Here is a 12538-nt window from a genome sequence, read left to right on the forward strand (position 1 = left end):
TATGACACGGAAGCCTTCCTGTATGGTGTTTCCTTACTATGTGTAAACTTGTTGTTGCCCCTAGTTTCCTTATAAATTTAAATGAACGTCATGTTTGCGGAAATCATAGAAGGTGTACGTGATATTTTTCCATGCATAAAACATAATTAGTGTTTCATCATCTATTTTTTTTTTTATATACATGTCTATGGCATCAAAAGAGAACAGTTTACAATAAATTACTCTGAGTAAGCACACATTTATAAATGGAAAACATAGCTACCGTTATTAAAAAAATACTACTTAAAATCTTTAGTAATTGTTTAACCAATGAAAAATTACGAAATACTAACACAAAATCTTTTTGCTAATTAGTTCTAAACGTAAAATCATCTGTCTTTTCTACCACATCAAGCTCGTTAAGGTCGAGGTCTTTCAAAGGTTTGTTGGCAATATCCAACAAAGGGTTAAAGCCCAATACGGTCTCGTAGCAGAGTTCCAGGTCCAGCAACACGCCGTAGACGGCAGGAGCCGAGAGTTCCTTGTCACCCTTTAGGTGGGCTATGAACCGCTTCAGAATATATCCAGAAATGTGAGGCAGACTTCTATTAACGAACCCGTACGTTCCACTCTTTCTCACGAACTCCGAATAAAGTTTTACGGAATGGCAGTTGGTTAAATTCATCCCAGATAATGTTTGTCCCCCCTTTTCACTTGAAAACACAACAAACACGGAATATTTACTCTAACCACCCCTGATATGGATGGTTGGTAGGAACACGTGAAACCACGGAGATGTCAAGTTATGTTGTTTATATTATAAACAGGCCACCTTCGGCGAGTTGTACCGTACAGGTCCTCTATAAGGATGTAAATATATTTACAAACCGGTACCTACATGCATTAACCACAAAGGGTATATCCTTTGGCTATAATATAAACAAGTTTCCTGTTTAAATTGCAGGTTGTATAACTAGAAGGATATTATTATTACAGATGTTTAATAATTGTTTCCACGTCAGCTGTTGTGCAAAACAATGACAGAAAACCTTCCATTCAAGACTGAACGTCAAAGTTTGAATTAATGTTTATGATATTATCGGATTGTTACATGTAGTAAAATTGATGTCGATTGTGAAATAGGGAAAACAATTAGGAATACGGGGACAATGCAAATAACAAACGTTTTGAAAAGCATTATCATTGTAGCCTTTTTTCCTTTGTTTCTAAAAAGATGATTGTAAAGATGAGCATAAGAAATAGCATACTGCCTACTTAATGAACCATTCTTTTTTCACGCGCACGACTTTTTGACATTGCGTGCATGTTTTATTTTGATATATATATAAGTGTTCCGTTCCCATCGGTATTAGTATGACTAATGCAGTAATCAAAAGAGACGGGCTCCTTAACTTTAGTTCGAAATTTTAAAAATACATGGGAATAAAGTCTCATCGGGATTTCCACTAAGCCCTTAAAATAGGCAATATGTTCCTTAATTGATATAGCTATAATTTCATTTTTTTCCTCTTCCTTATTTACATAATTATAATTAAGTTACAGTTTCTAACGAAGTGATATTAATTAAAAATAAAAATAATTTTTATAAAAAGGGTTTATTAGCAAAAACAGCATATAAAACACAATAATAATGAACACGGAACGTATATACATATACAGTCACGAACAAAATATGTACACCTCAATATATACGTACAAACACACAATACAATGTATTCATGATCTGATGAAGCATTATTTGTCGCGATTAAACTTTATTTGACACGGTATATATTTTATATACATTCATGAATCATTATAACAATTCGTACTTCTCCAGCATGAACATAGGTCTTTTTGAAACCACCAGGAGTTTTTAGTGTTTACCAACATGGTCAGTTATAATTTTCTGTCCACAAAATGTTCTTTGAAATTTTCAAGTACACAATTTTCTTCTGTTTTGTCTTTTTCAATCAAACTGGTTTCCAGTTTCTCTCACGATATCACGACCTTCATATCCTTCAAAGCAAATTCGTCATATTTTGATTAAGATACTTTTTATTTTAAACCCATAATCATTCGGGTACATGTTTAGCAATATGAGTCTCTTAATTTTACAAAGCCATTACACGTTGAAATACGAACATTAGGTTAGGCAAAGATCCAACCATACTTTATTACTATTTTTAAGGAGGTTATTGTTGGATCTTTGAATGCAAGGAAATTGAATTGTAAGTAATCGCTCTGTTAAGAAATTTGCTAAACCTCTGTCAATGCTATAGTTCCTGACCTTATCATTTTTCCCGGCATCCTCCGTTGTGTTCACTGAAGTACTGTAGGAATCTTCATCTTTTCTTCCTCCTTCAAAAAAAACAACAACGGAAAACATTAAAAATCACGAATTAAATTTTAAGCGATCCAATACACTGAAGCATCAGCTGTTGATCTACAAGTCATGAATTTTGAACTTAGTGTCCCCCCCCCCCTTTTTTTTAACCGTATTAGGAATAATCAAAATGCTATTATTTTAAAATATTGCACAATTTGTGGATATATTTTAAATATGATGTACTTTCCTTCACGTTAATATTCTAGGGTGTTACAGATCGATTCTTTTCCTCTCCAAGATCAGTGTTTAAATTTGGATTGTTAGGTAAGGACATTAATAATTTTCAATATTTTCCAAAAAGTATTTATGTTGAAATACATCTCTAATTAATCGCATTTCAAAAAAAATGTACACATGTTCATGCATACATATCGCCTCCGATGTTCATAAAATAATTGTAAAGGTAAACTTTCGTATGGCGTTCGTGAAAGGTCCAAAAAAAATTATTTGTAGTATACTAGTTACCAGTGCGCGGCTGCTTGGGCGACTATTTTTCTCATTTTCACTAAACTATATTAGTAGATACAGCTGTGCTTTGCATCATTCACGTTTTATGAGTATTCCATTAAAAATCACTGTTACATTAATACTTGACTTACTCTGACCCACGAAGGCGCCGTAAGGGTTACAGGGCTGGACATTCACGCATTCCCGGGCCTCGTACTTGCTTCCTACAATAGGATAGAAAAAGTATACTCCACAATCAATGTATACACTTACCAAAACTTCTAAGGGCTCACCCAGATAAATAGAATAATTTGAAAATAACTAGATTAAATGTTCTTTAAAAAATTAACATATTGTACCCGATATGTCTTCTCATTCATAGCACAGATGAAACACCAGTTTTAAAAGTGAAACACTTAAAATAGACAGAGTGGTCATTGAGGAAACATCCAGAGCCGTTGGAATGTCGGTGCTTAAAAATTGGAGTGTTCCTACATCAGATTGTACTCACTTTAAATCTGCTATTCATTTCGTCCTCAGTGTTGTTTTAAATACAAGTATTAAGCAATAAAAGGTTATATATACATATTTTTGGGTCTCTGCAAGTGTTTCTATCGGCAACCTAAAACAATCTGATGTCAACCAAGCAATGAATTGTTTGCGATATCCAGCAAAGGTCAAGGTATCGCGGGTCTCAACCAAAGGTCAAGGTCTCGGGTTGTCATTAGAGGTCAATATTGCTACATCGGTCTTATAATTTTGAGAGTTCGGTAGAAATCGGCCATCCCAACGGCATGACAAACAAATGTGTCTGCTCCATATAGTTAAAACATTTCATTGGGTGAACACTAAGAACCTTGGTTCATTGTACAATACATTCGAACACACCTTGCCCTACATATTCATTTATTTTTGGGATTGAGCACCCCTATAGCTATGCTCCTCTTGTCAAAAAAGACCAAAATGAAATGGAGGATTCAAATAAAGAAGGAAAGTATTATAAATGCGAAACGTCTCACCATCGCACTCGCTGCCACCTGCCTGGGGCCCCGGGCACTGACACGACCTCTGGCGCACCTGCATGGAGTTGAGGCCCGTGCACGTGGCCGTACACTGTGACCACTCGTTCCAATTACACCACTCGCCAGACTCTATCAATAAATCAAACAGAATAATTGAAGCATCAACTCCCTTTTTAATATATTAACTTCAGGAAATTCAAAGATCTCTATTTCCTTTTCTCCACCATGTGAATTGGTGACAACACCAATAGGTATGCCCTGATGTGGTGTGTTTAATTTACTTAGATTTTTAATCTTCATTCTATATATTAGCTTTTAATCTTCTCTCAAGATATGATTATTGATATTTCTATTGAAAGCAAAATTAACCAAACATAAAAGAGAAACCCCGTTTGTCTGTCGCCAAAAGCAATGCTAGTAAATTGGAACAACGCGCACTGGTTATTTTTTGTTTTATGTATCAATGTATAATATATTGTTTACCATTTCATTAGTTGTACATTTGTAGTCGGAATGCTCTTTTTAAAAACCCTTTGACTCTGAAACATTATACTTTATATTGATTTTTCAGTTATGTTAAATTTGTAACTAGATTGAGGCCTATGGGCCAGAACAATTACCTGAAACCACCGTGGACGTTTCATATACCATATTTCCAAAGGTACGGTAATTTGTACATCCATCAAGTAAAATGGAGTCTTCTAAATTTTGGGTCTACTTGGTCAGTGTAAGACACGTAATTTCTTCTATATAAAGATTTTTTTTTATAACTAGACCTTTATTTAAGGAGTGTCTTTGAAGACACATAACTCTTAGCGTTTTTACAAGTATATAAAATCCAAGTCTTAGATTGTCAACACTCAGGTTGGAAGGAACATAATGATCAATTCAGACTGATTTTTTCGTCATGATATCAGCAATAGTTGTCAAAGATACATATTACATGTACAGATAAGAAACATCACTATCAAAGATGTACATGTAACTATGGACAGAGTTATCTATTCTTTACCTAAGTTTGTCTTAAATGAAAGAAAAAACAAATTTTAACCATTTTTATTCATTTCATAAAAAAATCACATAAAAAATATACATATTATGTATCACGATAGCTCATAATTTTATAGTTATTTTATATGGAATATTGTGCATTAGATTGTGGAGTAAACATTTTGCGCATATTCCAAAATGCAAAGGTTCGCAGGAGGCTAATTTCGTGAAATATATAGTTGTTCGAATAGTAATTTTTCATGATTTGAGATTTAGGGTATCCATAAAACTTATGAAAGTAATTCTACATAATAGTTTATCAGTCAATTAACTAATTAATTAATTTATTTATTTATTAAAAAACAAATCGGTTTTATCTGAGTGGGTTAGGGATGGAACAAAGACCAAAATAATCAAGTATGGCTGATAAAGGAATACGTTATAGAATGTGAAGACGTAGTCGTGTAGTTTTATTGCATATAAACATAGGCATCGGTATTATTATTCATATTCAAGTTCAGGCACGTTGCATCTTTTTTGAAAATTTGGGGAGGGGCGGGAGGGGCAACCTCATTTAAAAAAAATCTTGACAAGCCAAAAAAATAAGAAAGAAAAAAAAGACAATTCCGAATCATGAAAAGTTGCGGGGGGGGGGGGGCAACTCCGCTATAATTCAATTGTATGTTTGCAAAATTCTGAAAAAAATTGTTTGATACAAGAAAATGGAAAGTGGAGAGCCAGGACCCCACCACCCCTCCCCCCGCCGCGATGCCACGTGCCTGAAGTCTACAATATTCAATAAAATAACGTGAAGCTTGAAAACAGGTACCCCAATACAGTTGGTCCGAAAGGTTACAGTTAAATTACATGTATGTCACAGTAGATGATGAATGCTACAAAGAAGAAACTGTCATTTCGGGGTGGGGTGCAAACTAGATAGGATAAAAACAAACGGTTTATATAGCTTCAGTAAAGAAAATACATGCAAGGCACTTACCGATTTTTATTTAAAAATCAAAGTTACCCTGACAGGGACTTCGGTATTTGTGAATGTGTTGGAAAGTACACTGTATATAGTCTACAACATCCATGTTTGTTAGTGGTTAAATTTTTTTAAAAATACTGAGAAAAAATACTAAGAGATATATTTCAATGAAATCAATAACAACAATAACAAACAACAACAAAAAACAACAAACAGGCAGTTAAATTAGCACTGACTAGTGCAAATATCAAGGTCAAAGATTGCAGCAGGTGGCACAACATCCAACACAACACTCATCGCTTACTGGGACAATTCTCGTCGTTCACACACGTTTCCCTGCTGTACGATCGACCGACACACGGCCGACCGCCATTTCTTGGCCGAGGATTCGTGCAGCTGCGCGATCGAATTGAAGTTCCGGTTTCACATCGAGGCGCGTTGCAACGTCCTTGTAGCGTCCAAGAGGTCCATCCACCATGCACTGGAAAATTAAGATATTACATGTATAAACACAAAACACTTTTTAGGAAATTTTGGTTCTTTTCCCCCTTTAACAACTTATAAAATTTGAGACTTTAAAATAACACATTATAGAAATCACATTTGAAATGCTATAAAAATAAACTTGTAACCGCTGAACCTAAATAAAGTGTGGTTATATTTTTAGTTTGTATATAGTTTCTACCTGGACATTGCTTGTTTGCTGTACAATCCCTGGTATCAGTGGCGGATCCCTCACACTCCCGGCCACCAAACAGGGGGCGGGGACTGTCGCAAGTGCGCGTGCGCGTCACCACGCCTGTATCGCACGTGACGGAGCATTCACTCCAGGGCCCCCACATGGACCATCCGCCATGTACTAAGAAAAATATTCACAACTAAAAGTTGAGATGTTCAATTATAACTGTCTCGTAAATAAAATCCTAGTGCATCTCATGACATTTTATTTACTTCATCAATTTAAAATTAATCTTTAAGAAAAGATGTATTGACTTACATGGGCAGTTTTTATTTTTGCAGCGTTTTTCCTCGTAAGGAGGCCCATTGCATTGTTTTCCGCCAAACTGTGCCGGGGGGTTGTCGCATGTTCTAGTTCTCACCATGGTTCCTGACCCACAGGTGGCGCTACACAGCGTAAACTGTGACCACGTGCCCCAATGTCCATCAACTATCGTGAAGATAATACATCAAATGAAAAATTAACAAACAAAAAATATAGAAACCAATCACAAATACATCCTAAAATGCAAAACAAATGTTATAACCATCGTATACTCATTTTGTTACCGAACTTTGTTTTTGTTAAAAAATATCTACAAATTGATAGCAGTAATCAAATAAAATTAGTGTACTATGTGACACGATATATAAACTCTTGAAAAGATAATTCAAAAATCAGTTCCCCAAACTTGGGTATTTGAAACCCATTCATGACATTTCGCTACCACTTTTAACATAATTGGCACACATAAGGGAAGCATGACAATAATTAACCTCTTATTGCTATTCGTAATATTGTGTGGGCAATTAATTTAGAGACCTAAATAAATTACAAAGAATAGAGGAAGTAGAGAGCTAAAATTTTGCACAAAATTGCTTCGTTTCCAAAAAAAAACCTATAGTCAACTCATGACGTCATTCAGAAAAATGGCTACCTTTGCATGGCTCTTCGTTACAAGGTTCCTCCTTCACCCCTGGCCCCGGGCAGTTTTTGCCGCCGTGTGTGGGTGGGGGATAGTTACATCGGCGGACCCTGGTTCTTGTTCCTCCCCCACAGTCAGCCGAGCACTTGCTCCACCCCATCCAGTTACCCCAATTCCCGTCCACTGCAATAATAGATTTCATTCTTTATAAATCCAATAAAACTAGCTAAAATATAATATCATTATACATAGAAATTTCATAACGTTTTAAAAAAGGCAAGTTTATATCATTGGTGTACGTTCCTATATCCGGAAGATAATTAATGAAAAATGTAAAAAAAAAAAAAAAAAAAAAAAAGAAGATATACATTTAAAACCCATTCATTAAGACTGTATGCAATGTTTTATAATGAGTTGACCATTCCCCGATATCTTAAATTATTATCGAGATTTAATCAGGGTCAGGGTGGGCTCGCACTCACTCGGGCAGTAGAAGTTGACCAGGCAGGGCTGGGACTGGACGTAGTTGAAGTGGTTCTTGTCACAGTCGTCACACAGCCTGTATCTGTTCCGCCAACCGTATCCACACGTCACGGTGCACGGGTTCCAGCGGCCCCACTCCGGCAGCCCTACAGGAATATACCAAACATATAATAATATAATATGATGTTCAATAACAGTTCTAGGTCCACATATGTTTATGGTATATTTGCAAACCAAAAGTATCGTTAGAACCGCTCAAAAATCTCTTGCTTTGAGAACATGGAACTTAAGAGGCCTAAGGGCTGGGTGTTTGTGGCCATTTTAAGACTGTATTGGTCTATTTTAAAAGAAGATCTCTGACTTTATAGAAATATAAGATAATACCCAAAACTGATTTCTATTGGTGACTGTTCTTTCAATATATTATTTTTTCTTTTTAACGACGGAATAATTACGAATCTTCGGCTCTACCATGGAATTATGACAAAAAATGTTACTGTGTTTTCATCAATATTCGTTGAATATTATTAATAGTTTTCGTGGATTTCTTTGTTGAGTTGTTCTACAAAACTTAACTGAAGTTCAACATCTTATTATATTGTTTTGATAGGATCAATGATCACAAATTTACATATCCTTAAAACTGTGATTTTGACTAAGCCCACTAAAACTGGTGCCTATATATTAATGACACCGCAGTATTCAATTTCAGATATTTCAAAGAATTTTTTTTAAATCGCTTCGATGGTACTGGCAGATTAAAAAGCTTGTAAACTTAGTGCGTACCTGTCGTCACTTCCGGCGTGGGCGGGAATGTCGGTGCCAAGGTTGTCTTTTTTAAAACGCTGCAGGACATGCATTGGAATTTGTTTTTTCCACCAAGTTTGACCTATGGATTCAAAGTAAAGGATTGTTAAAAGCTTTTTAAAGTACTCACTCACCATGCAGTACATTCAAAAGATTTTTGGGTTTTAAATCACCGAATTCGATAAATGGAATTCTCAGAAAGTGCATTCAAAAGATGTTTGGGTTTTAAATCACCGAATTCGATAAATGGAATTCTCAGAAAGTAATAACCGTCTATGATAAATGTTCAGGAAAAAAAATGATTTTATTATGATGTATCAATAAAACGGCTTACCATTGACATGGCGAACCCTTTGCCCTTTTTAGCGCAGCAAGTTTCTGGTGAGTTGAATTTTTTCCTGTTCTTCAATGGACCTTTGCAAAATTCCTTACCCTTCCTCTCCCGATATTTTCGGAAACAAGTAAACTGTGCTGTTGAAACAATGAAATAAAAATTATTAAATATTATAAAATTTCCAATTTCAGGTTCGTATTTTCAGTTTACAACTGACTAATTTTTAAAGAATGCATAAATAAATTTTTCTCGTTCGTAAAGAAATTCACATTATTGGTCTCAAGTTCATTTTCCTACTTAATATGTAAGATTACATGTACATATCAAGAGTGCCAATATATTTTATGAGAAAAAAAATCTAAATTCAGGTTCCCATGTAAACTCTTAATTGTGAACAGCTATATCAAATCATGCATTGTCCCGGCTGAATTTAACTATTGAAAAGTAGCATGTCAAAAGCCAAGTTCTCAATCTATTGTCTACAAAATCTCAAAATGATTATCAAAACACTACTGGGGCCGTTTTCGGAGGTTAGCAAATTCTTCAATACAAATATCATATCGCTTGCACACGAACAAAACGGCAGCCATTAGTGCGTGTTGACTCACAACAGTAGTCGCCAGTGTGATTGCAGGGAATGGTTAAGGGACCATTCTGACAGTTAGCACAATTGTCTACAATTACAAGGAATCGACCCCTGGAGCCTAATTCAGGAAATCTCAGACAATCAAGGATATAATGTCCCGTCAAAACTCGCCATCGATTTTACATTTATACAAATCGCTCGTCTTTGAGAAGTTTTGTCCCCGATAAATTGAATGATCTTGAGATGAAATGTTCCATGGATTTGATATATCGGAATAAAGTTTTCGTTCCTCAAATGTCTATCATTACCAAAGAATGATACTCCAATATGAAATTTGGATTTTATCATTTAAATGCATAAACTTATACCACAGTTATTCCCTATATGCAACCTATGTATTAAGTATCTGCTATACTCCTGGTAAAGCTCACTGCATAAAAGCACTCTACAACCCTCCAAAGAGCACGCAAACTCCTTGCGCACTATTTTACGCCAAGAAGAAAATTGGCTTTGACAGAATCTTGTGTGTCCCTCTGACGTAATATAGGGCAGGGTTGAGACAGACGTTTGGATGCGTTTGTCTATTGTCTGTGCCAGACGTTGTACAGAACAACAGATGCCCCCCTCGCGCTTTGATGTCAGACACTGTTGGGATTCACCAGACTAAACTACAGATTTTCAGAAATAAACATTTAGTGTGCGATATTTGGTTTCCAATGTCTTTTTTTCTTCTTTCCTTCCGTTTCGCCCTTTTAATTATTTTTCTAGCACTATGATTTTTTCATCATAATGTTTGTGCCATTCCATTATATCTATATAATTTTGAAATAAAACAAATTTTGACGCTAGATATTTCATCTTTTCATACGAAGCGGGTACGTTGAGATAGAGAGAGACAAAGAAAGAGAGAACAAACAGATTTTTTTAACGAAGATACAGTGCAACGTTTTCTTTTACTTACCATCAGTCGCAATAAGTTCCAAAGACACAAGTACCAGAGCGAACACATAAAACTCAAAATTCTTCATCTTTTTGGGAGAATATTTTTGGAACTACCGCAGTGTTTCAATATCTAGAGAAACTGAACAAACAGATCGATGCAACACGGACGGCATCAGCGATTATCGGAAACCGTTTTTCTATCCAAAACTTCCCCCTGGGAATTCTCGATTTCTGTGAAAAATATCTACGTGCTAATTTCCCTCCGCAACTAACAATGGTTATTATTTAAAATGCATGAATGGGGTAGATGGAGTCCGCGCTGTAAATAAATATATTCCATTTGCGTGCGGGGGCGGTGTATATACTTATATATTTGTCTACCGCGTATTTACGATTTTCTCAGACCCATTCAATGAATCATTTTACGAGATTACTATCCCCCAAGTGTTTGAGTTTTGGGTCAGTAATCGGTTGTTTTTCAAGGTACGAATACATGTACCTAGGGACTATAGGTGCATTAACTGCCGGTTAAATACCACAGGTGTCAAATCTCTGAAACATAATGTGCATATTGTCCTCTATCACCTCTCGCCAAACCAAGATATCACAACCATCATATTTTATATAAATAAATTAGGTCATTTGTTTTGATCGAATAAACAAGCTTCATATAGTGCACTGCACGGAATTAAATTCCTCTCTGATCAGGATAACAATGAGATCAAATCTTGTTGAAATAGTTTGAATACGTGAAAAATGTTGTTGACCGTCGATCGGTGTATTATAGGACGATGCTCTCAATGATATTGTTAGTCATATATGGAAGTAAATCATCCAGTTTATCTATTTTTGAGTATGTTAATCAAGAGTTTGTTAAAAAAAAGTAGTTTGTAAAGTGAAATCTTGTCAGATTATAAAATCCACAGATGAACTGTAAAATAGTTAGGGTCATTAATTTCGACACAATTCTGTACGGTGACATGTAGTTACCAGCATCCTATACCATTTAAACAATTTGCAACCCCCTTAACCTTTCAAAGGCCCATAAACACTCCTAGTAGAGAAGATGAATTGTTGAAGCTATTTGGTGAAACCTCGTCTTGGTGCATGCATGGTGCAAGTTCAGTAACTAATGACAAACTGGGTAGGTTAGGTAAGTTGTGTCTCTTTCATGCACGTAGCATGCAAAGAGGGACGGCCCGTCCCCTCCCTTTATGTGCAAATCGATAAGTCAGTATCATTTTTAACATTTCAAAATGTTTCAAATCTAAAGGAAACTGGCTCATCTTCATTTTTATGGTGTGGAAATGGATATATTCATGTATGAAACAGAAAAGGAATCGACTAACGATAAAAGTTTCTGAGTTTTTGGCGAAATTAGCCTTTTGGTTTATTTTTTGTCAAGCCCCCCCCCCCCCCCCCCCAACTACCACTCTAAAACTGATTCTGAAGGTACCTTTCTTTGACGGTTGTCTCTATTCTGCAAATATGGGATATATACTTGACATGCATGTGAAAGAAATTCAACAGAGACCAATTGTAGTCATTCTTGCCAAAACTTAAAAAATTGAAATAAATTTTTACGAAATTATTAATAACATGCATACCAATAAACTATAACATATATAGAATACGAAGTAACTATGAATGGTACATATATCATCGTCTTTGCAATCCCTCTACATATCTAATTACAGTCTACTGTCTATCAGTTTGTCCCGAGGACTTCGTAGATTTTCGTCTTTCTCAATATACAATTATGTACAGTATATGTAAATTTATTCATATTGTGTATATTTCATTAAAATACCTCGGTCGTTTGGAATTATACTTGATGGAGAATTTCAACTTTTAAGGTGGTAAATGTAATGACATTTGACAGGATTGCAAAGGGGAAAAAACCCATTCAAATGATATTTCAAACTTTTCAA

The 12538-nt window shown here is 35.4% G+C and overlaps 1 protein-coding gene across 2 annotated transcripts; it reads right to left on the minus strand.

Annotated features, from left to right (window-relative positions):
- Window positions 1-162: 162 nt before the first annotated feature.
- On the minus strand, window positions 163-10890 carry LOC105335454 (coadhesin). 2 transcript variants are annotated; one of them, XM_066081519.1, is made up of 12 exons: window positions 10627-10890; window positions 9080-9216; window positions 8725-8827; window positions 7938-8084; window positions 7468-7638; window positions 6810-6980; window positions 6498-6671; window positions 6117-6293; window positions 3835-3966; window positions 2968-3039; window positions 2245-2340; window positions 163-1998 (listed from the first exon to the last, which is right to left on the minus strand). In XM_066081519.1, exons 1-12 carry the CDS (start codon window positions 10691-10693, stop codon window positions 1949-1951), a joined length of 1497 nt encoding a protein of 498 aa, XP_065937591.1. In that variant the 5' UTR covers window positions 10694-10890; the 3' UTR covers window positions 163-1948. The 2 variants fall into 2 exon arrangements, with proteins under 2 accessions (XP_065937591.1, XP_065937593.1); XM_066081521.1 differs by having other exon boundaries at window positions 1849-1998; window positions 2270-2340; window positions 10627-10889.
- Window positions 10891-12538: the final 1648 nt, after the last annotated feature.

The sequence above is a fragment of the Magallana gigas genome, chromosome 4, assembly GCF_963853765.1.
Source record: "Magallana gigas chromosome 4, xbMagGiga1.1, whole genome shotgun sequence".
NCBI lineage: Eukaryota > Metazoa > Mollusca > Bivalvia > Ostreida > Ostreidae > Magallana > Magallana gigas.

Bases quoted from the DNA above. Each gene is read 5' to 3' on its own strand.
- LOC105335454 (XM_066081519.1), bottom strand. From the start codon at position 10,693: ATGAAGAATTTTGAGTTTTATGTGTTCGCTCTGGTACTTGTGTCTTTG. The intron at 6,981-7,467 runs GTAGCCATTTTT...TCTTCACGATAG, and splicing joins TAACGAAGAGCCATGCAAAG to TTGATGGACATTGGGGCACG. The intron at 2,341-2,967 runs GTAAGTCAAGTA...TTTTTTTTGAAG, and splicing joins CGGCGCCTTCGTGGGTCAGA to GAGGAAGAAAAGATGAAGAT.